We start from the raw sequence: 24,820 nt of genomic DNA, 5'->3' as shown, positions 1-24,820 counted from the left end.
CACCTTGGAACAGGAAAGGGAAAGACCCTGACAGGTAATTTGAGAAGAATATACCAAAAGGTAGGCTGAAGGTAGGGCCTGAGGGGCCAGATGATGAGGACCAGGCCACCCAGGGCAGCAGCAGTCCTTGACAGGGGGGTTACTCACCTGTTGACTCGGACGCTGCCCATGGCTCACTGTATCATCAGATGTCAGGGGGCCACGGGAGCTGGAATGGCACAGGAACTCATGCAGCAGCACTCACATGGGACGAGGTGGCTCCGGGTTTCACCTCTGGTGAGCTGGGACTGGCACTGCCATTGCAAGTGCTCCTGGCACACACCTGGCAGAGAAGAACAAAGCAAAGCCCAGTCAGAACCTCTGCTGGCAGCACCCGTCCCAGTCCAGAGCAGCGGACAGGGCTTAAAACTGTTTGCTCAGGGTGGGTCTGGAGGTCTCCATGGGCACTGTGCCACAGCCTGGCTTAGTCAGGTGAGGAGCTGATGGATGCAGACTGGGTCACACGGCCCACAGTTTCTGCCCTCCCCAACATCTACTGCCAGTAGGGGAGCAGGGCTGGCTGGTCACTGCTCTCCAGACCAAGGGCACAACAGCTGAGCAGCTCACAGGGCCCTCACCCTGAGCCATTATATTAATATCAGAGCTTACACCAGGACGAGAGCTCAGCCAGGCTAAATACCTCACACACAATGGCTAACAAAGCATGGGCATGCACAGCAGCCCCCAGGGATCCCATCAACTCAGCCTGACCCAGAGGGGATTTATTTCCAGAGTGCACAGAACATCCCCCCTGTTTCAAAGAAAAGAAGAAAATTAAGTGGTAGAACCAAAAACGAGAACTGATGGAAAGGAAAGGCTTAGGGGTAGCCAAGGAGAAGCCGGTTAGAGCAAACAAACCTTGCACATGCCCTGTGTACAGCATCCAAGGAGCAGTTCAGCAGCAGAGTCCTGGGAGGATGTGCAGCAGGTGTTATGTCTCGATCCAGTCCTCCCAGAATGGAAGAATGCGGAAACCAAAGACTCAAGAGCTCACCTATCTGTCTGCCCAGAGCTGCTGGGAAGTGAAATGAAGTGAAGGGGTAATGACTCACAGATTAGGAAGGGCTTTGTACACCCATGCTAATCCTGCTATGTAGCCTTTGGATTACAGCAGCCAGCGCAGAGCACAGGATACAGACAGAGCCAGCTAATTTGTTTACTCCCAGCCTCACTGGTGAGCAACTAGTGTTTGCCAGATATGGGACAAATACAAAGATTTGGGGGTCAAATCTAAAGTTTAGATCTGCTTGTAAGTGCTCATACATGGATAGGAGAGAGGAACAGCAAGTACTGTCTAGGATGGAAAAGCTGGTGAGAACCATCCTTGTCTCAGTCATCAGTGCTGCAGAATGGGGTTTCATGTGGCTGAGGGAGCCCACCAGCTTTCCCCAGTTAGGAGCACAGACTGGAAAGCATCAAGTAAGGAGCTTCAGACACCTCTGATAGGATGAAGTTTAACCAGCAGTTTCTCCTCCTGGTTACTGAAGCAGTTTAAGCTCTGTGGCAACACAAACATGGTTGTTCAGACCAAAGGGTATTATGGGACCGGGAGAAGACAACAACCTTGTAATCCACAACTCACCATACAGAGGCAAAAGTAAGCAGTTGCCCAAAAATTCCCATCAGGAAAAAAGCACTTTGGCACTGAACTCTGCCAGCTCCCACCCCTTCACTACCCTACAGCATCCAAGTCTTTAAGGAGGGTCAGTTTGACCAGATACAGGAACTTTGCTGTTAGCTGGGTAAACCTACAGCAGAACCCGGGGTTGGTAACCTGAATTAATCAGAAATGTTGATGTGATGAAGAAAGGTCACTTCATGTCCACAGATGATCCTGCTCAGATAAAGCTAAAATGCAACCTCAGTGATTACATGGTGAGTTTGGGCCGCAGGCTCCCATATGACTCTGGGAGGCGACAAAGGCGGGCAGTGTAGGTACACCCCTCTATGCCAGCCCCAGCCAAGAGAGGAAGGGCATCCTCTCCAACTGGCACCTTCCTTAGGCAGCCTGCATATGCCAAGATCATCCTTATCCAACACTGACATCAGTATGGGAGGGAAGGCACTGCCACAGCTCACATATATGACTTCACAACTTCCCAGAGGTCTCTCACCACCGACAACCCTCTTTCCCCAGATGCAGGAACAGGTGCACAATTTCTAGAGACTGAATTTGTGGCCCAGAAAGCAGCCAGCTCCAAAGAAAGAGGAAGGAAGGAGCTTCTGCTCACTGAAACCATGTGCAACAGCATCTGGATCTCTGCTCCTCACCCTTCCCACCTCTCCAAGAAGGGGCAAAGGAAGCAAGATGAAATACAAGGGCTTTGCTCATCTCTGGTTGTGGCTGGTACAGCTATGGGAAGGGATGAGCACACTGTTTAAGAGCGTTGCATCCTGTGCTGTTGTGCTTCCTCCTGGCTCCCACACAGGAGTTCATGTCAGCCACAGCTGTGGCACAGCCTCTTGCGCAGAGCCCACCACGGCTGGACCGTGCAGCTCAGAGCCTGGGCAGTGTTTGCTGCTGGTTCTGCAGTACCTAAACAGAGCACCAACAGCTAAAGCCACACCACTACCTGCAACTGATAGTTAATCAGAAGGAAAGTATCTCCACAAAGGATAAAGGCTACCAGTCTGAGTACCTTTGAGAATGAAAAAGCAAATGCTTTTATTTACAGCAAATAGCTGCAAGTAGGAGACCCATGATCTCAGTTCATACACTCATCCATAGAACTCACACAAAATTGCACTCATAGGTCTTTTTCCGCTTACAATTTGAGAATTTTGCTGGTAGATTCAAGGACCTCAGCAATAACAGGCAGAACCTTCATTCCTGAGGCAGGAGCTGCCTGATGGAGCCATTTGCGCCCATTATGAGCTTGTGGGGGTTTTGCCACGTGAAGTCTAAGTCGTGCTTCACTGCTCCCAGGCAGGTCTGCTCTCAGGTTTTCATTCTCCAGCTTGGATCTCTCCAGCTGTCCTTGGAGAATAAAGATCTTCTGCTTCAGCCTCTCCATGTTTCCTTCTGCATCCAGAGCCCGCTGGGTCATTAGCTGGAGATTACACTTAGTCTGCTGGACTACGGACTCGAGCTCTCGGGCTTCCCTCTTCCGTTCAGCCAGGCTAGTTTTCAGCTGCTCCTGCAGGCTTGACACCATGCACGCCTGGGTCTCCAAGCTGTTCTGGAAGTTTTTAAACATTCTTCTGATCGTGGCATTGTCCTCCCTGAGTGTGTCATTCTCATCCTTGAGCCTGTCATACTGCTCCCTGAACATGTTGTATTCCCCACTAAGCACGACATTCTCCTCCATGAGCACAACGTTGTCCTCCCTGAGCCCGTAGAAAATCTCCCTGAGCACATAGTTCTCCTCTTCGAGTGCGAGATTCTTATCCTTGAGCACTTTGTTTTCCTCCCTGATCATGCTGTTCTCCTCCCTTAGGATGCTGTAGGTCAGCTGCAGGGATGGGAAATCCCTGTCCCAGATGGCCTCCTTGTGCAGCATGCGGGGCTCTGCTCCCGTGGTGCACTGTGAAGGCCCCACGTAGGGGTCACTGGCATGGGCCTGTGGGGCAGCGGCCTCCATCTCCAAGTGCTGGTCTGTGTTACTCTGGAAAGAGTCTTGGGAGCCACACGGTGCCATACTGGCCCTTTGGAGACCAGGCGACCCCTGATGCCCAGGAAAATGTTGGGTCGGGCTGGGTTCCTTATCTCCAGACAAGTTGTCAGACTTTTTAAAATGGTCTTTGTAAAATGGTTCCTGAAACTCCTGATCTTCCTCCTCAAGCTCCACTTGTTCGCCTTCCACCATGTTAGAGTGCCTGGGAGTTAGAGAAAATGGGATGGATTCTCTCAGATCCTCTGTCTGACTGTCATCTAAGCTGTCATTGCTCTTGCTCGGGGGTGAAGAATGCGCAGAGTGGCAGGAGTACCTGAATTTGTCACTGTCGTCATCATCATCATCTTCCAAGCCTTGAGATTCTGGTAAGACACTCACCATTGGCCCAGAGATGCCAAGTGGCCATGACATTTTTCAGGGTGCTCTGGGCTGCAGCAAGTGGGAGAATCCAAATTATCCTCCTGGAGCCCAGATCACGCAGGCCGGTGACACTGACAAGCAGTGTCAACCTCTGCAGCCTCACTGATGCCTGTGGGAGAAGAGGCAGCCACCAAAATCCCTCCGTCTAGAACAGGAGGGAGTTCAGGAGAGAGTGGAGGACCAGACACCTCTATGTTTTGGCTCTGGACAACAGCTGGAACAACCAACATTCCAAGGTCTGTGATGTCATTGAGTTCCATGGATACTGAGCGGTCAGGAGTGGGAGTGGAGGGGGTGGTGCGGGGGAGGAAACAATCAACTGCTCTCCTGATTCTGGAAGGGACTGGGTTAATTTTCTCCCTAGTAGCCAGTACAGTGCTGTGTGTTGGATTCAGTATGAGAACAATGCTGATAACCCACAGATGTTATAGTTGTTGCTAAGTAGTGCCTTACTTTAAGCCAAGGATTTTTCCATTTCCCATGTTCTGCCAGTGAGGAGCTGCACAAGAATCCAGGAGGGACCATAGCCAGGACAGCTGATCCAAACTGGCCAAAGGGATATTCCATGCCATAGAACATTATGCCCAGTATATAAACTGGGGGATTTACCTAAAGGGGCCAGTCACTGCTCAGGAATGGGATGGGCATCGGTCAATGGGTGGTGAGCAACTGGGTTGTGCATCACTTTTTTCTCTTAGATCCTGTTAGTCTCTCTCCCATAAGTTATTATTACAATTCTTATTATTAATTTGTTGTTGTTGTTCCAGTTATTAAATTTTTCTTCTCTCAGCCCACAAGGTTTGCCTTCTCTTTCCAATTCTCCTCCTGACAGGGGCTGAGGACAGGGGGAGGGAGCCAGCAGCTGAGCGATAACTTAGTTGCTAGCTGGGGTTAAACCACAACAACTGCAAAGCCTTTTTTTGACAGCAGGAGGATAAACTATCCTACTGGGTGCAGAGCAGACCCCAACTTGGGGATGTTGCCAGTGGGCAGAGAGCTGGCCATGAAGCCACCTGAGACTTACAGCATGAAGGAGGGACAGGAACCATCCAGCCCCTGGCAGGTAGCATGGGTCAGAGGGGACAACTCTGCCCACAGGGTACTGAGACGTTGCCACTATCAAGTTCAGGCCATTGGCATTTTGGTGCCAGGGCTCACCCTGGACAGGGGCAAGAGATATCACCAGCCAGAGGCATCACTCCAAGTTGGATGGCCAATGAGGGGTCCACACAGTGATGCTGCCAATCTGATTCATTCCCTGCTGCCAGCTGGCACAGGGAAGTGTTAGTAATACCGAGTGTCACAAACTCAGAGCGGCACAAGCCAGGAGACGAACGAAAATAAACACACTTCCCACTTCTACCTCAACACACCCCCACAGTGCGTGGTGCCACCATGGGAAGGACAAACAGGCAGGCAAGAAGCCCTGAGCTTGGGACTGCTATCACACTGGTGCCAACATTTGCATTAGCCCCCTGGAGATGTCACTGTCCCTCCTCAGCAGCTGGTGGCCCAGGGCCACCACTGACTTCTGCCTGCAAAATGGATGCTGCCAGCTCAGCAAGGCCAGAGGCCCTACCAGGAGGCCAAAACCTATGCAAACACAGTTTGGAAGCTTGGAAACACAGTTTGCAGCTTGGAAACCTGAAACACAAACTGGATGAAAGGGGAAGGCTCAGAGATGTCTCTAGAAAAAGGGGGTGATACTCACATTCTGAACAGACACTGCCTGTAACATGGACAAGGGGGAAAAAAGACTTGCTGAGGACAGAGACGGAAATCCCAGAGCATATCCAAGGATCTTTCTACTGCCTGGGACCCACACATGGAGGAGGAAGCTGTGGGGTCAGTGGCAACTCCTGGGGAGCCAGATGAAACCATGCTAGTGGGTGCAGCATGGAGCACTCTGGGAGATGCAGGATACTGCAATCCGGTGAGATGCCTCTTCATCCCTCTGCTACCCTGTCCCTGGTGTATGTGAATATCCATATATTTCATAGCCTGAGGAAGCCCTGGTAGCACTGTGGGAAGCTGGTGCAGCATAGGCATCACAGCCACTGTCTTGCAGCATTGAAGATGTCAGCCAGGTGGGTCTCCAGGGGCCCACATTCGCCTCCAGCCCCACAGCATGGGCTACCCCTCCTTCCTTCCCAACCACTTTTCCCCTCCTGTGTCCTAGATTGAGCAATGCTGGGGACACGACCATGATGCTGCAGTCATCTCCACCTTCCCGTGTGACACTGTGCTCCAGCAGCACAAGCCATCGCACCAGCCCACACTGCCAGCCCGCTTCTGCTCTGACCCTGAGTAGACACAAGGGGATGGGTTGTTGCTGTCCTTTCCCAAGGGATCTGTGGGCCAATAATGTCAAGGCACTTGGTGCTGACACAATGCCTCCCTTTCTCCATCCCCAGTACACGTTGAGGTGCCTCACACATCCCAGTCTTTCTTCAGCCCCTGCCAGAGTGGATCATATATTGTCAATCCTTCCTTAAATTTACAGTGGAAGAGTCTCATGAAACAGAACAGAAAAGTCCATGCTGAAGCACTCCCCCACTTCTCTTTTTATAACAACCATATCTGGTGCTCTGGGACTTACACTGTGAACAACAACGGTGGAAAAATCCCAGAGTATTTTTACACTCTTAGTCTTTGCTTTATCTGGAGTCGTCTGGCAAATGCTTCCCTTCTGTCTGTGGTCAATGCTGCAGCCGCTGGTTGCACTCCGCTTTGTGCCTTTATCCCCATTACAGGTGGTGTAGCACTGGTTGGCTTTGAGATCAGCATCCACAGACTCATCCTGCCAGCTTGGGCACGGTGACAACACAGCAGATGAGCCTCCCGCCTCTTGGGGGGTCAGGACGGAAACACCCGCAGCCGAGAGGGGACCTCTTTGCCCTTTTGCAGAGCTTCGCAGATCCACAGCATTTGGTTTGTCCTCTTCATTATCTTTGTAACTCCATCTCTTCTCCTATTCCTCACAAATATTCCCAGTGTTCATGTCAGGGCTCATAAGGCAGCTCAGTGCCGTGGGGCTGTCCAGCCACAAGAGTCAGTGGCCGAGCTCTCGCTCGTCCGTGCCAGCAGGGCTGGGTGCCAGGCACTGTATGGGCACACACGAAGGCACAGTCACCGTGCAGGAGAGTTTTACCGTATTAAAAAGGCAAGTGACATATGGAAGGTGAGGGGAGGAAGCTGTAATCAACTCTATACCATTTTTATATACACACTTCTGCCTTTTCGTTCAATAATTATAAATAGATTAAGTGCCAACAGTCCCCATCTGCCCCTCAAGGCATGATCCGCTGACCAGTTTCCCTCTCCAAAAAAAGATTTTAGTAATGTACCTCTGCCTGGTTTACATTTTGGGATGGAGTGAGAAGGGGGGATATTTTTACCCCCATGTGAAGCTCTGGAGCCTGAGGATGGGTAATATGAAAACAAAACAAAATCATTTGAAATTAAACCATCTCAGTGTGTGACTCAGAGCTATTCATAGCTCCCTGAAGCCAGCTGCAGCAACGGAGCCAGAAGGATTCTGCCCGTATTATTATTCCAATTACCATCTGAATTAAAAGTTTGAGCAGTGATCAGCCCACATGCTGATGGGAGGGGGAGAGAAGAAACGAAGAGAGAATGAGAGAAAGAGTGAGAGGGAGAAAAAACAGATAAAAATGGGAACCACACAAAGGTCCCCAGGATGACAGTCAGGAAGAGGCACAGAGAGGTGACAGCATCACCTTCTGCCTGCTCCCACACCACCCCGGCGATCCCTGCTCCAGTTGCACTGTCCAGGCAATGGCACTGCAAGAACAGCTGCCTGCTACCCAAGATCTTGGAGTAAACGGGGGATACCCCGTCTAGTGGAGCTGGTGGGACTGGCATTGGTCTTCACCCACTCTTCTCTGGCCAAAATGGGGCTGGGGGGGACAAGACACAGGGGCTGGGGATTGGCTGAGCAGGATCGTAAGGAAAGGATGCTGCTGGCACGGCAGCTGGGGAGAAATCCCTTCTTGATGAGTGAGGTAGGTGGGTGTTTTTCTTTGTAGCTGGCATCACAGGGAAAATTAAATGGTCAGAAGGGCCCTGGTCTTCCCTTGGTGGTTTTTTGGCCAAAAAGGAGCAGAGCTTTTTTGGCAGCCAGGGCACAGACCCCATCCCACCTGCTCCTGAGGAAACATGTGGACTGATGCATGCCCCAGCACCCTGTCTGCTAAAACTATGGACTAGACCCCAAAGGGTTGGTGCAAAACCCACAAGAACTGAAAAAGTGAAGGCGCTGGGGTGTCCCTGAGGTCCTCACAACCCAGGCAGCTTCAGTGCTCTCAGGTTGCCTCCTCCAGCTTCCCAGCATAACTGCACCAGTGAAAAGGACATCTCTTCTAACCCCCCCATCCCAGGAACATCCTTCACTGAGCACCCTGCCTTGTGGGAGCCTTGATGAAAGGCCTTTCCCAACAGCATTCCTGTACCTCGGTGTCTCTGCAACACAGGGTCCCTGGCCAGAAGAGCTGCCCACGCAGGGTCTCTTGATGTTTTTTGGCTTGTTCAAGGGAAAGGGATCATTATTAGTGTGCAGCAAAAGGGCAGCAAGGGTGGCTCACGTCATCTGCCTGCCCGCTGTGGTTGCACTCCTGACAGGGCAGTACCTCTGCCAAGTACCCAGCAAGGTAGGTGCCTGCAAATGGGTTATGGATGATGACAACAACAGTGACAGCAGCAAAGGGCGAGCAATAACCAGGGCACAGCCTGCTCCACACCAAGACCCTGATCAAGAGAGGTGACAGCCACTGCTCTGCACTCGGCTGCTGCACAAGAGCTGAGTTTCCAGCATGGCCTGGCTGCTGAGCACTAACCCATCAGCTGTAGGCGAAAAACAACCTCCCCTCAAACCCTTTGTTGCTATGCTAACAAGGAGCCCAAGGAGCCCAAGAGAGCCACAATTCTCCTGAGAGGGTCCCCGCTTCTCCCTTTCAGCCATGCCTGAAAAGCACCAGAAACAGAGTGAAGGGAGCATCCCAGGTAAGCTGGAAAACTGCATTCCCGCAGTGAGTGGATCAATTATTTCACTTCAGGTCTGTTGACTTGTATTGCTGCAGCTTGATCGGTCTTGTTTAACAAATGCATCTAGAAGATGTCAAGCCTGAGTGCTGCCCACCTCATGCAGTATGGAGGACCATTGCCCCTTCCTTCACCTGCCCCCCAGGTCCCCAGCACGGCAGGGGCTGCCATGGCGGATGGGATCGGACTGGGGAGAACGGTTTGAAGTGGGACACGGCGGCTGCATTTGCACACTGCTATGACTGCGATATCCCCCCGCCATCTCCACAGGTTGCTGTCTTACCCCTGCTCCTCCAGGCTGCAATAGTTGCTCCTGCTGGCATCCTGCCTGCTCACCTGCCTCTCGCCTGCTGGCATTCGGTGCTGCTTGCAGCTTCTGCCTGGTTACCTCCACCCAGACACGAGGCTCTTTCTTGATGGTGTGGGAAAAACGGGAACAGGAGAGGAGAGGACTTCTGGGGCCGCTGTGCCTACTCCCGTGGCAAGCACCGCCTCTTCATAATGCCATCGAGATTTTCAGAGGGATGAAGAGCCTGTCTGTCCAGCTTCTGGGATCCCGGGTGCCCTTCAGCCCCCACAGTCACTGTGCTGCTGGTGGATTCAATCTATACAGCTCTCATGGGGCTTTACCTCCTCTATAGCAGTCATTTTTGACATCCACTTTCTATAAGACTACTTTCAGCTGGTCCCTCTGCACGGGTGCTGAGGCAGGCTGCCAGCAGAAAGGGAGCGGGTGAGAGGAGAGGGGAGAGCGAAGCTGAAGGCAGGGAAAAGGAGAACAGGCAGCGGAGAGGAAGCTGGGACAAGGCCAGCAGCTCATTGTACCAGTGCTGGTGCTGCTCACCAGGGAGAAAAGGAGGTGAGGAGGGAGGCAAGGGGAAGTGTCAGGTCATTTTTCTGAACCTTTTGTAGGGGACAGAATGGGGGATGCTGCCTCACATGTTTTCACACAGCACCAGGCTCCCTCTGAAGTGTTTTGGGAGAAATGTTGCCATAGAAATAAAACAGACGTCCAGATCATGAGGGGCAAACCCACTGCCGTGGTGGCAGGGGCTGGTGCAGGCACGGGCAAAGTGGCTGCAGGAGTCCCTGGCTGGAAGCGTGGGGCAGTGCCAGACTGGAGGGTACCTTGTTCTCCACCCTCTGCTCCCTAATCTCCGATGACAGCAGCAGTGGTGCTGGTGCCAGGAGATGGTAGGCATCTTCTCCCCAGATAAACCAGTGGGTGAATGCCAAAGCTGTCCTTGAAGCAAGCTGCCTGCTTCCAGGCTCCCAGGAGGACAGGCATGGAGGTGCATGGGTCTCTGGGACCATTGGGGCAGGGTCACATGGCAGCCAGCTCACATCCCTCATCTGCCTGGTCTTTGGCACCATCTTCACTACTGGAGAACAAGCCCAAGAGGTGTGAGGGTCAGAACCAGCTCAAAGGCCCCCCCTGTCTGCCCCAAGACAGAGAATCAACATCTCTCACAAGAGGAGCCTTCAAGCCCAACCATCCCCACTAAAGCCACCTTGTTTGGGGAGGAAAACCAGCACCGGTGCCTCCTGGGGCTCCATGTGAGGCCCCTCCACCCTGGGGCACAGAGGCAGTGCTGTGAAGGAGCGTGAATTTAGCCTGACTCAGTTTCGCAGTGCTGCGAGGCAAGCGCAGACAGCTTCACTCAGTCCTTGCCATTCACAGAAAAACGAGCGCCAGCGGGAGGCTGGGAGCCGCGTGTATGAGTAAGGGATCGATTGCTAAGACGCCAGCATCCATCTATTGATTCCTGGCTGCACTGTCAGGTTAAGCCAACCCAGTGCAATAATGAGACAGGACAGGGGAACATGCTGAGGGCAGATTGCCATTAACTGCTCTGCTTATGGTCTGCACTGATGTCAGCACACAGCGGGCACAGGTATCCATCACCATGTCCTCCTCCCCATTGCTGCCACCCTCCCATCAGTGATACCACCCCAGAAATGCAGCCGTTCCCAGAGTGGTGGCCAGTAGCTGAGCTTGGGGTGGCCAAGTGGCCAGAGGGACCAGTGAGGATCCATCCTGCCAGACAACTCCATCCTTCCCCAGCCACCTCCTCACTTTCTGGCTTTCCTTGAAAATCACGGTGGGGGGCTGCAAGGGGCAAGGACCACTGCCAGTCCCCTGTCAGCACCACACATTGGGGCACTTGATCTTGGCACTCGAATGGGAGGAGAAATGGAAGAGGAGAAAGGTGGAGCAGTGGGAGCCTCACTTCCCTCCGGACCAGCCCTCTCCAGCTACTCCTGTCTGTGGTCATTCCTCACCATCCCTCCTCTTCCCCACCACCCCCTGTCCCCACCAGACTCATGATTCCATCCTAAGGTACATATTTCCCCTGTACTTATTATTATTGTCAGTGGCCACAAACAGGGGTGGTCACATGCCAGGGTGTCTCAGGTTTCTGTGCGTGCCACTTCTGGTGGTGAATGGAGAAGGGCGTATTTGCATGTCTCCATCAAGATGTGTTCCCCATGCACCCACCTGTCGTCTCCCAGGCTCTGGGTGGCCCCAGACCCTAAGCTCATCTCCACACCTCCCACCCCCTGTGGATACCTCCTCCTGAGAAGCCAAGGAGAGCACAGAGCAGGGGTAGAGGGTAGTCTTGGAGCCACATCACCTTCACCATGCATCCCCCGTGTGTGCTGTCACTGTCTGCCCTTCACAGCACAACCCCCCACAAAGAGGAATGGGAAAAGGTAGAGGCCTCAGATCCTCTGTTCGCTTTGCCATGGATGGAGTCCAGACGGGGCAGTGGGGACAGGATCTCCAGCTTCTTGGCAGAGGGATTTGGTTGACTCCAGGTGTTTGGCCCAGAAGAGAGGGCCTTGCGGGCTGAAGGTGGCACCAGGAATATTCAAAGGGACCTGCCAGCACCACATAAACCTGCCTGCCCATTCATGCCCTGGTGGGGATGCTGACCTTGCTAACAGGGAGCAAAGGCAGAGTTTCTCTGGCAGTTTGCTCATGGCTTCCTCTTGAACTCCTTTCACCCAAACCCAGTATGCAGAAGACCCTTTGCAGCTATCTGGAGGATGCTGGACCACCAGCAGCAGGATCAGCCATGCTGGGAGTAGGAAAGGTGGAAGGCAAGGGAGGGAGGGGCAGGTCTGGAGCCTGAAAAGCTCCACAGGCAGTAGGAGAACCAACACATCCCCTTCAGCCCCATTTGCACCCGAGCGCTTGGAAAACAGATCTCCAGCTGCATTCTTCCCTGTAAACTGTCTGGGACCATTGCCCACATTGAGCAGGGGAAAAAGGTGAGCAAGACCCAGCCCAGAGCAAGAAGACACTAAGGAAACATGGGGAGCTGTAAAAATGAAGAAGCTACTTGAAAGCGACCAAAGTCAGGGTGGCAAGGGGCGGGGAGGAAAGTTGGGGAGGTTTACAGGCAGGTGCCCACCCCTGCCCCTCGGCCCACGGCCACCCCGGTAGCTGTATGTGCATATGCCGTGCACACAGGCAACTTTATTATTCACTGGCACAGTCACACGAAGCCACACATCTCTCCCTAAGTTATATTTATAGCTGTTCCTCAGAGTGAACGCAAATGAAACAATACATTATTTTCCTAAGAGAAAAAAAACCCTTCCCGGTCTCATGCCGATGAGGGGAGCAGCGCGCCCCGGCACCGCCTCTTACCCGGGTCCTGCCGAGGGCTGCTGCCTGCTCCAGCCGTGCCTAGCCAACATCAGAGGAAGGGGAAAGCGGACGTTTTCTCCATCTCACCATGAAATGTCTCAGCCAGACCGGAGGAATCAGGGAAGTCTCTCTGCAGCCCTCGCTCGCCTCCAGCTTAGGTTTATTTTTTCCCCTCGAAGAGCTACTTCTCTGCTGCGACCTGCTCCTCTCCTAACTCTGCCCTGCCCACGCCAGTGCTCTCCTCCTGCCTCTGCCTCTCAGAATCTTTTGCTCCCAGGAGCGTCCATCCCACGGAGTGCTGATGTGCCTTCGTGGCTCGGCGATGGGTTCAGGTCTCCCCCTCCTGCTTGATTCCCTCCTTTTCTGGCATTATTTGCCTGTGTCTCTTGCTGCCTCCCTGCTCTAGTCCCCAGATCCCCCCTCTCCCTTCCACTCTTCCTCCCTTTGCGCTCTGCTCCCGTTCCCTGGCTGCCTCTCCCCCTCGCTGATTGCTATGCAGTCTGTAGCTGAGAAGTCAGTAACTCTGTGGTAGGATCCAACAGCTTTCCGCTACTTTAGCCCATCCTCACATGTGAGCTCAGAGCTGCGGAACCACCATGGGGGAGACGAGAGCAACCATCAGCACCAGGGAAGGGATGGCGGGGCCACCAGATGCCCTCAAGGGGGTGAATCCTCCTGCTGGGCTGGTGCACAGGGGTGAATTATCCACTGTCAGAGTTTTTTCCCCACCTGGATTTGGGGTGCTGGGCTGACACCCTGCTCTGAGGAAGGACCAGGCTCTCCCAGCTGATGCAGAGCATTTGCTGTGGGGCATTGCCTCCCCACTCTATAGACCTGGGGATTTCCTTCTGGGATGGGTAATGCTGGAGACAGGAGCGTGGGCACAGAGGGACCAGCCCTCAGGGCTCCAGGATAGTGCACAGCCAGCCTGCCAGGAAACATGTCCAGGCAACCTCCTCTGGGTCTCCATGGGCAGCAGCATCTCAGAGGCTTTGAAGAAGTCACTTCTTGGTGATGAGAGGCCAGGGGACTCTGCTGCAGCGAAGCCGGAGGCTGAAGAGAGCCCTGACCACACAGGCAGTGGCTGCAGGCATGGGCTCCTGGGGACAGCCCTGCTCCAGGACAGCATGGTTTGAGGACATGGTTTCCATATTGGTGTCTCATCTGCTGTCTTCAGTGTTAAGGCCTGTGCTGAAAAGTCAATAAATATCAAAAAAACCCATTTTGAGTCTCCTCTGGGCTCCAATCCTGCAAAAATCACAACCCTCCCTCCTAAAATCATCCCAAGATCCCCTTGCACAAGACTCTGTGGGGCCTGCTGTCCCCCACTGGCATCAGCGAGCACTGCCGTGGTGAGCAAAGCCCGCTCCCACCTGGCAAAGCTACCACCAGGGAAGCAGAGGGTGAGTTTGGTAGCTCCATGCAGATGAGCAGCTGCAAAGCACGAGCTCATCAGCCTCCTGCATGGGCCAGCTCATCTCAGTGCACTCATGGCTCCTCCCTCCTGCTCCCGTGGCGGGATCCCCGGGGAGCTGCTGCACCTGGATGGAATGGGGTCAGCCTGTCTCCATGCCCTCTGTACCCATCCCTATGGGAACTTTGTTCAGGTTCATAGGGGTACTTGCTTTCCCAAAAGCCCTGTCCCTAGGGCCCATGGGGCTGCTTCCCAAGAGCTACAGGCCGGTAGCTGCCCGTTTGCCCTGTGGCAAAGCGTGACATCCCTCTGGCACCATGACAGGCCTTTCTCCTCCATGCAGTAAAGGGATGAAGCTGCTGCTGAGACATCTTGCTCCTTCCTGGAGTGGGCAAAGCCACCAAATACCTGCACAATCCTGTGGTCATCTCAGCTTCAGGCTGAGTTTCCTCTTCTCTGCCTTTTGCTCCTCATTGCTGGCTCCCCACAAGACCTTACCGTGTTTCCCTTCACCTGTACAGCAAGAGGATGAATAGCTACACCTCGTGCATGGTGTAGCAGCCCAGCATGGCCAAGAGGCAGCTGGCACTGCCGGAGCCATTGAGAGGGACAAGGGGATGTCGCACCAAGGATGCCACTGGCCCCCAGCTGTCTTTGTGCCCCCAAGGTGCCACGCCCTGACCGCCCCATGGCCACCGGCCCCAGCAGCGGGGTGGCTCACACTCGCCACCCCCGCTCGTCTCCACCAGCACCGTCTTTAATAAGAAGCGTGGAATATTTTAGCACCTATGGAAAAGCCACCACAGACGGTGGTGGTAGCCGTTGCCAGGGAGACGCTCCCAAAAATAGCCCCACTCCGCCAACCTTTCCCAATGCTGCTGTGGGGATTGAGGGAGGCAAAGGGATAGAAGGATGGAGGGATGAAAGGGTTGGAAGGAAGGATGGATAGAGGAATAGATGAAAGGAGGGAAAGAGAGATGGAGAGATGGATGGAGGAATGTTTGGAGGGATGAATGGAGGAATGTTTGGAGGGATGAATGGAAGGATGAATGGAGAAAGAGGGAGGGAGGGAAGGAGGAAGGGAGAGAGGAAGGGAGGGAGGAAGGAAGGGAGGGAGAAGCAAGAGCTCCTAGGAAGGTGAGCAACTGCTGCCTGACCCCTCTCCTGCCTGGGGATGAAGACAAGTGCTACCTTTGTGCCAGCAGCCCCTGCTTGGACACCTATGGTCCCACGTTCCTGTGATACCAGCTAAGCCAGCACAAACCTTCAAGCGCTCTCTGTCCTGGGCAGTTCTGACTTTGAGTGTTTAAACCAGATAACAAAGATTTGGACTCCTTAGCACCTGCAAGGCTCCCTCTACGCTTCTCCTGCAGTCATCCCATCCTTGTCCCCCACCAGTGCTTTAGGACCGCCCCAGCCAAACTGACCTGGTCATGGGGGGCAGAGATGGTGAGACACAGAGGTGGCTCATGGTGTTCAATCCCACCATGTTTCCCAGCCCCTCCAGGTATGCTGAATCACTTCTCTCTCTTGGATGAATCCCTGAGGCTGCCCACTCTCCCAGGAGGTCTGGATGCAGCTTGAGCCACATTCTGCAGCAGAAATGGAGGGGGGCACCAAGCCAAGCACCTCTGTGACGAAAGCACAGAAGCCTTCCTGGTAGCAGGAAACAAATGTTTTAGTAAGAAGGAAACCCCCTTTGTCCCTCTTATCCCAACGCCATTGCTTCACAGGACAGGCAGAAGTGGAGAACAGCACTGGATGGAGCTGCTGCTGCCTGGCCCAGAGGCTCTGCAGGAGGAGCCTTCCAGACCAGCAGAGGCAGAGAGGGAAATCCCAAAAATAGAACTAAAGGGGGAGGGGGAGAGGGGGAAGAAAAATAAACCAAACAACCCCAAATTCTTGATTTTAATGCCAAATCCCAGCTCACTTGCCTCCCTGTCACCCTGGCGACATTCCTTGTGGTCACCATGGAAACGGGAGGCATGGAGAGAGCATCGCAGTGCAGGGTGGTGGCAGCACCCAGCATTATTTCGGGAGGCAGGGAGACACCCGGCACAAGGCACTTCGTGTTGTGGCAGGGAGGGAGGACGGAAGGTTTATTTTTACTTGCTGCCACTTGATGTGCCCAATATTTCATCTCTTAGGGCCTGGCTGCCCCTTGGCCTCCTGGCAACTTTCCCATGGCCCTCATGTGTGCCACACAGGGATGTCCCATGGGGAAACCCCAGCCCCATCACCACGTCCCAGCTGGGTGAGCTTGATTGGGCTGCTCCCAGGAAGTCCCTCTGATGGTCACCTGAGCTGGGGATTCCTGGTGCCACAGCAGAAGATAATGCCGCAACTTGGAACCCGTCAGTTCTTCTTGGGAAGGTGCAAGATTAAGAGAATAAACCTTGGCCACCCGCAACAGTGTTACCCCTCTGCAGGGGATTTCTTTTCCTGGGCGAGACAAGAAGCTGCAAAGAGGAGTGCAGGGACAAGAGAAAGACGAGTGCTCTCGGACACTGAGCTCCAGAGGCTTGGAAAGGGATCAACTGGAAGAGAAGACCCCAAACCTTCCTCTAAGCTTTCCATCCTTGTTCCATGGCTCAGACCTCTCTTTGCCCACCTGCAAAAGGACCTGGGATACTAGGGCCCTGCAGGGCCACCAGGGCTGGGGCTTGGCTTTCACCAGCACCCACATGGCCCTGCTGAAATCCCAGGCAGCACCGCTCTGATGGCTGGAAACCCAATTTCAGCCGGTCCCTATTCTGTCGCTCCTTTACCGGTGCTGTCGTTTGGTCTTCTCCCACTCTTCTCCCATCGCACCAACCTCTGCCTCGGTGCCCTGGCAGGGCCATCCCCAGTTTCGTGGGGCTGAGCAGGTGTTTTCCAACACAGCCTGTGAATCCATCTGGAAAAGCCTGATGATGCAGGTGCTGGAGCATCAGAGAGGGAAAACACAACTGCCAGCCTAATGGGCAGGGAGGAAATGTATGCAAATATATTCAGAAAGGGATCCGGTGATGCTAATAGGCTTGTTAATCCTTTCAGAAAGCACCAGGAATAATATTTTTATACTTTAAGGATTTTACTCCAAGCAAGTTCATAAGGACAGAGACATATGTGTAGGAGACAGCCATGGGTGATGGCTGGGGACAGGGAGGGCAGCAGCCAGAGCCGACTCTGGGGCAAGAGGAGGCAGGATCACATAACCCAAGAGTAATCAAATTAGACCCACAGCTCAGGGATGAGGTGACAAATTGAAACATCTATTTGGTTGTATTAAAGCAACTTAATATAAAGTTAAATAAATTTATTTCATTAATTTATTATATTTATTTATATTATATTATATTAAAAAAATTAAGGCACGTAATACAAAGTGATTAGATATTGAATATCTAGTTGCTGGTTCTTGATGCAGATGTCCCCCCACTGCTGCCATGAGATCTCCCTGTGTAACCACTTCTCCAAGGACAAGGTTTATCTGAACCAGGCTGGTCACTCAGAGCTGTTTTCAAATATGTTAGAACTTTCTAACAGTCACTACTGAGCTCCTTTCTGTGAAATCTACAAAACCAGCAGCGCCCATGTGCTCCTTTCACTCAACGCATAAACTACGTTGTTTGTAACACACTTGCAGGCTTCCAGGATTATTTTCAGTGAAGTTTGTTTCAAACCAGCTCTTGGGAGGATCTTTTCTTTCCTCCTGGGCTGGGCTGTGGGATCCACGCTGCTCCAGATGGGAAACCCGAAGGCAGGGTTGCCTGGTGGGGCAGTCACCAGGGAATGCCTGTGCATGAACTGCTGCGGAAGAGCCGCAATGGTTTGGTAATTCGAATCTCTCCCGACTTCTTTTGCTCCAGGAGACAAAGTGGAGCACTGGGGAGAAGGTGCTGGAGATGGGATGGGGCCAGCAAGGGCAGAGGGCAGAAGGCTGCTAGCTGGGAGCAGGACAGAGGTTAATGCACCCATGGTGAACTTCCCTGGGAAGCCTGGCCCCGCAGGAGGGTGTGTCCTCAAGGCCAGAGGATGGGAATCCCGTTCCCTCTGCCTTTTCCCCTCTAACCATACTTCCGTATGTAACTTGAGACAAGCTGGGGAAGAAAAAAGAGGAAAGAAAAAAAAGAAAAAGGGAAAAATAGCGCAGTTATTCCCGCCTCTGCCTCCTCCTCTCTCTCCTCCCCGGCCAGCCAGGAGCCACGTCACCGTCACCCAGCGCTGGCTTCAGGGCTGCTCAGCCTGGGGCTCTCCAGGGGACAAACCCCAACTTTCAGCCTAAAGCAGGGAGAAGAAGGCCCTAGCCTGGGAGAGGGAAAATACACCTTGGTGGAAAAGTAATTAAGGGAGACATCCAGCCTGGAAGGGAAAAGGCACCCACAACCAGGGGAGAGAAGAGCCTGAACTTTGCTCCACAAGAAGGGAGGGCTCTGTGCTCAGGGAAAAAGGAAAATTGAGCCGGAGGAGACTGTTCACTCAGTTGAGGCTCAGGGAAGAAAAACTCCCTGCCCTCACCCTCCCTGACTGAGGAAAGTGCCACACTCCCTTTGCCCCAGAGGAGCACCCCCCGGCATCATGAACATCTTCCGCATCCTGGGGGATATCTCCCACTTGCTGGCCATCATTATTCTCCTCCTGAAGATCCTGAAGTCCAAGTCCTGTGCCGGTGAGTGCTTCCATGCCCCAGGGAAGGAGGGTGGTCTTTCTTGGAGGGCAGTTTGACAAAGGGTGCAAGCAAAATGGGTGCTGGAAAGACTAGTGATAGCCCATACAAACTGGAAGCCCTCCCCACTAGGCTCTTGCAGGGAAGTCATTCTCCTCCTCTGGAAGGTGTCCCTGCCAGAAGGAGAGCGCTGTGTTGGAAGGATGTGATGTGGCAAGGCACGGAGCCTCGGGCAGGTGTTGGTCTTGGGGTTGTGAAGTGAAGGGGAGGGCAGCAAGGCCAGAGGGAGGTGGAAAATGAGAGTAAGAAGTTGTGGCAGCACCAACACCAACAACCTGGAGAGAAAGCTGCTTTAAGTTGGAGGTCCTGCCAGTGGTGGACAGGTGCCAGAGGCTGCCCCATCCTGGGGTAAGGAAATTAGGACAACAGCTTCCTGCAGGAGGATTTTGCTGAGTTCATAGTTTCCCCAGTGACAGATTTTGGGGCTGGGCTGCTGGGGCTGTGACCATTATCACTGGTAGAGAAATGGGTGGGCCTGACTGCATCTCCCAGCCAGCAGTGACCAAGCTCCAGCATCCCTGGGGTGGTCCCACAGCTCTTCCCTCCTATGTCAGATGTCACATCACACAATCCCTGGTGAGGTGGGCAACAAAGGAGGAAAGGAGGGAGAAGAAAGGCCTTTTGATGACAGTAAGGACCGAACTGGCCAAAGCAGTGGACATGCCCACTGGGCACCAGTCCCTACAGGCACGGCTCAGTGGCATCAGCAGGAGCCTGCCTTGTTACTTGGGGGTCTCTGGCCATTCCTGGGGTAGGTCTAGAGCACCTGCACACCAGACCTGGCTCAAAAAACAACATGCATATATACAAATGGTTCCAAAGAGGGCATAAAGGGAAACTACCACCCTATGGGTCCTTCCCTTCATCTGCTTTATCTTCCTTTTGTCTCCCTGCCACACAGGAATCTCTGGGAAGAGTCAGATTCTTTTTGCCCTTGTCTTCACAACCCGCTATCTGGACCTGTTCACAAACTTCATCTCTGTCTATAACACTGTGATGAAGGTAAGGAAAGGGCAGTGCAGCAGAAGAGGTTCCCCTCAGCTCGCCGTGGTTTTTCAAGGAGGTGAGGGTACACGGTCACTAAGTGAGTTTTTTCAGCCAGGAAGCCTGGGTAGAGATGCTTCCTTTGGTGTCACTGGCCCTCCACTGAAAAAAAAAACAACACCTCACCAGAGCCAGTGAGGGAGCTGAGTCACATTTAGTACCACTAAAACTAGAATGAGATGCTGTGATCCAAGCCTGGGTGTCCTTGCACAGCAGGAATGCTAACAGAAGGCTGCTACCAAGCCAACCTCTTCACACAGAGCCCCAGAGGGACTCAAACACGTGTGATGCTCATGGTGGAGCAAGCTTTACTTGACCACTGGAGTATCTCCAGCAGAAGTCAATCCATAAACCAGCACAGGAAAATCATTCACCACTATCTGACCCTGGCATGGCCACACCAGAACCAGGTTTACAGACCTTTGGCAAAGCCGTCCTCTAAGCATGGAAGGTCTTGCCATCTCCCTTCTCTCCCCCAGGTCATTTTTTTGATATGTGCCTACGTCACCGTGTACATGATCTATGTGAAATTCCGGAAAACATTTGACAGTGAGAACGACTCCTTTCGCCTCGAGTTCCTGCTGGTCCCTGTCACAGGCCTGTCATTTCTGGAGAACCACAGCTTCACCCCTTTGGAGGTAAGGAAAAACTGAGGCAGGAAAAGGGAGGGGAAGCAGCAGCCTGACACCAGGCAGCAGAGGGAGAAGCATGTTGAATAACTGAGATTTTTAACAGTAAAAGCAGGCAGGAAAGGCAAAGTTGGCAGGCTTTGAAGATGCTCAGTGCTGTCTCCTCTCAGTCCCAGCACAGCAGGCTCTTTTCCCCCAACTTCAGCAGCACTGCTCATGCCACTTACACATCAGTGCTTTGCCAAAGGAAAAGCTTGGGGCCTTAACACATATTAACCAGCACCGACTCCCCACCGCCTTCGTTTTGCACCTCACAGATACTTTGGACCTTCTCCATCTACCTGGAGTCCGTGGCTATCCTTCCTCAGCTCTTCATGATCAGCAAGACAGGGGAAGCAGAGACCATCACAACGCACTACCTTTTCTTCCTGGGCCTGTACCGTGCTCTCTACATTGCCAACTGGGTCTGGCGCTACCACACAGAGAATTTCTATGACCAGATCGCTGTAGTCTCTGGGGTGGTACAAACCATCTTCTACTGTGACTTCTTCTATCTATACGTCACCAAAGGTAGGTAAATAGGTTGGTATAAATCCAAAATGTTTATTCAGCACTCTTGCAATGCACAGTGGAGCTGCAGCTTGCCATGCGTTAATCCTTGCATGACTTCATTCTTCGCCGTATTTGTGATGCATATTGTGCACCTGAAGTCCAGTTTAAAAAAACCATTTGTTGAATGCAAGTGGGCATCACTGCTCACAAAGCTCTAAAGCGCGTGTGAAACACAGCAGAAATTAAACCAGAGCTAAGCCTAGGTTAACCCCACCTTGGCAAGTTAACAACTGAGGTACATTTAAATTCTACATTCATTCTGAAAGATTATGAATCACGCAAAAAAAAAAAAAAAAAACTTGAGGAGGAAAAAATAGCTGCAGGCAGACAATGTACCTGAGAAGGCAACTGCAGACATATGGAGATATTATTAAGCCTACTTTTCCTTTGATGGGAAAGATGTAACATTGTCAAGAACTAATTCTGTAGGAAGATGGGCATCTGCACAGAAGAGACACCTTCCAAAATCAGATGCCCCTTCCATTTCAGTGCTGTGTTTGGTAAATGGCTACATACCAGAGCTAACAAGTGCACCGAGGGCATAAATCCTGGTAGAACACACTGTGGTTTGCCGAGGCTGAAGTACACTTTAAAACACCTTTCTGTTGAGGAGGACAGAATCAGATGAAATTGCCCAAGTGGACAACCATTTTCTAGTCTGCCAAAAGCAATAGTGATGGCCCATGTTTGATGTTTCAAGGGATGGATTTTTGGTAGCTTCGTGCACTGTACCTGCTGACAGAGAGGTGACAGGAGCACTGAGCAGGTGGCTGGCCTTGGCAGATTAAGACTTCCTTCTGTCATTCAATATTTTTGTAGCCAGAAAATTACTTTGTAAAACTGCCATCAAGGTGCTCCACGTCAATTCCTTTTTTTTCCTTTTCAAAACTAATTCCCATTTTAGCTTTGCTCCATTCATGTGTCCTGTATTTTGTGAGAAATCGATACCCTTTGTAGCTGTGATGGTGGAACAAAAGGGGGAAAAAACACAACTGCTGGCTTTCAGTCTCACACCGCTAGTGACAGAGCTGCAAAATTTAGATGATACAGGAGGCAGAAGAAAAAACATTTGTCCCTGGAACATCACAGCAGGAAGAGAATTGCTTTTTTCCCCCTCTTTTCTTTTACACAAGTGTTCTGGATCACGGGAGAGAAACAGGGTCTGAAGATATGTAAATGCTTTGCAGTCATTTATGAGAGCCAGCAATATTATAGCAGGTTGCATCTCTTTTACATTCTTTCAAAAACCCCAACTTTTCAAAACATTTCTAACACTGAAGAACTCAGACAAAAGGGCAGCAATGCTGAAGAAAAGAAAAAAAAGCAAAAATGTGTTATATAAAGAAATGTATTAAATAAGACTTCAGAGCCTATACCAAAGCATTGCAAAGGGATTTTTATAGAATGCTACTTCTTTTTATCTTGTTTTCAAAACTAGATGAGCTCCTTTCTGTTTAACACAAGGACATGAAAGATATCCCAAGGAAGCTTTCAGCTCCCCAAAGCTTGTGTTTCACCGAATGGCTGGGGTTGGAAGCAGACAGGGGAAGGAGAGGGGGAATCATCTAATCCATGCCCCCACTCACAGCACATTATTCAAAGTCCTGTCCAGTCAGGTTTTGACTATCTACAGGATGCAGCCTCTCCAGGCAACCTGTGCCGGTGTCTGACCACCCTCTGTAAGATGTTATTTTCTGATATTTAAGTGGAATTTCCCACTGCCCCACGTTCTGTCACTGGGCACCACTCAGCGGAGTCTGGGTCTGCCTCCTTTTTTGTTCCATCAGGCATTTGTACACATGGGCGACATCCCCCTTTGCCTTCTCAAGGCGGAACAGCCTCAGCTCGCAGCCTGCGCTCATGTCAGATGCTCCTGTGGTCCTTTGTGACTTGCCCCAATATGCCCTGGGAGCCCAGAGATGAACCCACCACTCCAGCTGTGGCCTCCCCAAGGCTGAGTAGAGAGGAAGGACCCCCACACTGGCCCTGCAGCTCCAGATGCCATTTGCTTCTTTGCCACAAGGGCACATCGGCGGCTTGTGTTCAACTTGGCGTCCACCAGCACACACCTGGGCCTTTTCTGCCAAGCCCCCTTCCAGCTGGGCAGGCCCCAGCACCTACTGGTGCCTGGGGTTGTTCCACCCCAGGGGCAGGACATCCATTTGTATTCACTGACCCTCACGAGTTCCCCCCAGGCCATTTCTCCAGCCTGGCACAGTCCCTGTGGGCCCACCTGGTGCATCAGGCACTCACTGCCCTCTGTGGTCCATTGTCAGCACATTACTGCCCTTCCCTCTGGCACCCAACAGAGACAGGCCCCAGCACCCACCCCCAGGGTGCACCCCCGCACCAGGCCGACAGCCACCATGCCCTGCCAACCACCACGCATCCAGGGCAGCTGCTGCTCCATGCACCCCACCAGAGGCATCCCTGCCATCCCAAGTTTCAGATCAAACAGGGTGGGGCAGGCTTAGGAGGGGCTGGCCACAGACCATTTATTCAGGCCATGGTCTATATCAAAAGGGGAAAGCACTAAGGATAGCACATCATTAGAAAAAAAGTTAAAAGGGTCCACATGGGAGAGCAAGTAACCGTGGAAAAGGAAACAGGAACCTTTTCCTTTAGCATAAAGGATAATAGCTAGCTTGTGGAGTTTGCCCTCTTAGCAGCGATTTTGTAGTGGTTGTCTCCCATTTGCAGTTTGCAAACCTGGCATCCCACTACCCCATGCTCTAAACAGCAATTTAGAAAAAATAAAATTGTTGAAACAATAAAACAGTTGAATTCCACAAAGTTCATTCATTACCTTTTCTCTTTTGCATAGTCCTAAAAGGAAAGAAGCTAAGTCTCCCCATGCCTGTTTGAAGACATTCCACAGACAACGCAAGAAATTCTGAAGACAAAGCTTTTAAGATCACAGCTTTCCTTCCCTGGCCCTTTTTGACTAACGGATGGCTCAGCCAAGTTTCAACCTGGTGACAGGAAGACGAGGCTTGGAAAGCTGAAATGCTTTTCATCCACGAGACTCTTCCCCTCCATGTTTTTATTTCTTCTCACTTGAATTTGGTGCTAGTCTAAGTAGTGCTGGCCAATACCGAAGTAGTGCAAATTATTCTCTCCTGGCTCTTCCCAGCACCTACCTCCAGAACACACCTCTACCTTGAACGTGCGGCCGCACAAGGAGTATAAGGGAATTTTTAACTCCCTTTAGTCCTTTGGCAAGTCCCTGTGGTAAAGGGACCACAGTACTATTAAGTCTGATAGCACAGACAAAAGCCGCTGACCTATTTCACAGGTGGCCACATCTGACACAGCATAGGCTACAAACTGTTATTTTAACTCTGTATGAACTAACACCCCCTTCAAAATTGAGTCTGCCTGACCCTCTCTCTATTCAGGTCCCGTAACATTCAAGAAAAACACATTCCCTTTGAATGATATGAATCTTCCAGTTCCACAAGTATTCAAACATCCTCCCCACTCACTCACTTTCAGTTCCTCATATCCTACAGATGGGGACAATTTCAATTAAAATTCAGTGGGTTGCCAAGAGGTGTTTCCATCTCCTTGAATTTGACTTTAAGAACTGGGAAGAACAGGGGCAAAGACGGCTTTACATTT

At 52.1% G+C, this 24,820-nt stretch overlaps 3 protein-coding genes across 5 annotated transcripts in view; 1 reads left to right on the top strand and 2 right to left on the bottom strand.

The window, feature by feature from the left end:
• The window catches only part of KCNJ4 (potassium voltage-gated channel subfamily J member 4), a 19,441-nt gene extending 3,427 nt beyond the window's left edge, over positions 1 to 16,014 (bottom strand). The window contains exons 1-4 of one of the 2 annotated variants that reach the window (XM_017823328.1): positions 15,634 to 16,014; positions 14,615 to 14,719; positions 12,793 to 13,983; positions 148 to 322 (exon numbers count right to left, since the gene is read on the bottom strand). In XM_017823328.1, the coding sequence (XP_017678817.1) occupies positions 148 to 170 (23 nt within the window). In that variant the 5' untranslated portion in view covers positions 171 to 322; positions 12,793 to 13,983; positions 14,615 to 14,719; positions 15,634 to 16,014. Of the gene's footprint in view, positions 1 to 147; positions 323 to 12,792; positions 13,984 to 14,614; positions 14,720 to 14,832; positions 14,926 to 15,633 lie in introns of those variants that run through there. The other variant, XM_017823329.1, reaches the window with a different exon arrangement.
• SDCCAG3 (serologically defined colon cancer antigen 3) lies at positions 2,704 to 21,303 on the bottom strand. 2 transcript variants are annotated; one of them, XM_017823340.1, is made up of 2 exons: positions 3,967 to 4,308; positions 2,704 to 3,855 (listed from the first exon to the last, which is right to left on the bottom strand). In XM_017823340.1, the coding sequence occupies exons 1-2, from the start codon at positions 4,062 to 4,064 to the stop codon at positions 2,805 to 2,807; spliced, it is 1,149 nt and encodes a 382-aa protein (XP_017678829.1). In that variant the 5' UTR covers positions 4,065 to 4,308; the 3' UTR covers positions 2,704 to 2,804. The 2 variants fall into 2 exon arrangements, with proteins under 2 accessions (XP_017678829.1, XP_017678828.1); XM_017823339.1 differs by adding an exon at positions 21,292 to 21,303 and having other exon boundaries at positions 2,705 to 4,263.
• Positions 18,384 to 24,820, top strand: KDELR3 (KDEL endoplasmic reticulum protein retention receptor 3). Its single transcript, XM_017823341.1, has 5 exons — positions 18,384 to 18,857; positions 19,816 to 19,916; positions 20,438 to 20,596; positions 20,905 to 21,157; positions 24,024 to 24,820. The coding sequence occupies exons 1-5, from the start codon at positions 18,767 to 18,769 to the stop codon at positions 24,062 to 24,064; spliced, it is 645 nt and encodes a 214-aa protein (XP_017678830.1). The 5' UTR covers positions 18,384 to 18,766; the 3' UTR covers positions 24,065 to 24,820.

This window comes from Lepidothrix coronata, unplaced genomic scaffold, assembly GCF_001604755.1.
Source record: "Lepidothrix coronata isolate B3197 unplaced genomic scaffold, Lepidothrix_coronata-1.0 Scaffold102, whole genome shotgun sequence".
Classification (NCBI taxonomy): domain Eukaryota; kingdom Metazoa; phylum Chordata; class Aves; order Passeriformes; family Pipridae; genus Lepidothrix; species Lepidothrix coronata.
The sequence above is the reverse complement of the archived record's forward strand: the minus strand, read 5'-3'. Positions and strand labels throughout refer to the sequence as shown.

Excerpts from the sequence above, each read along its gene's own strand:
- SDCCAG3 (XM_017823339.1), bottom strand. The coding sequence starts at position 4,064 with ATGTCATGGCCACTTGGCATCTCTGGGCCAATGGTGAGTGTCTTACCA.
- KDELR3 (XM_017823341.1), top strand. The coding sequence starts at position 18,767 with ATGAACATCTTCCGCATCCTGGGGGATATCTCCCACTTGCTGGCCATC. Across the intron at positions 18,858-19,815 it reads GAAGTCCAAGTCCTGTGCCG|GAATCTCTGGGAAGAGTCAG; the intron begins GTGAGTGCTTCC and ends CCTGCCACACAG. Across the intron at positions 19,917-20,437 it reads TCTATAACACTGTGATGAAG|GTCATTTTTTTGATATGTGC; the intron begins GTAAGGAAAGGG and ends TCTCTCCCCCAG.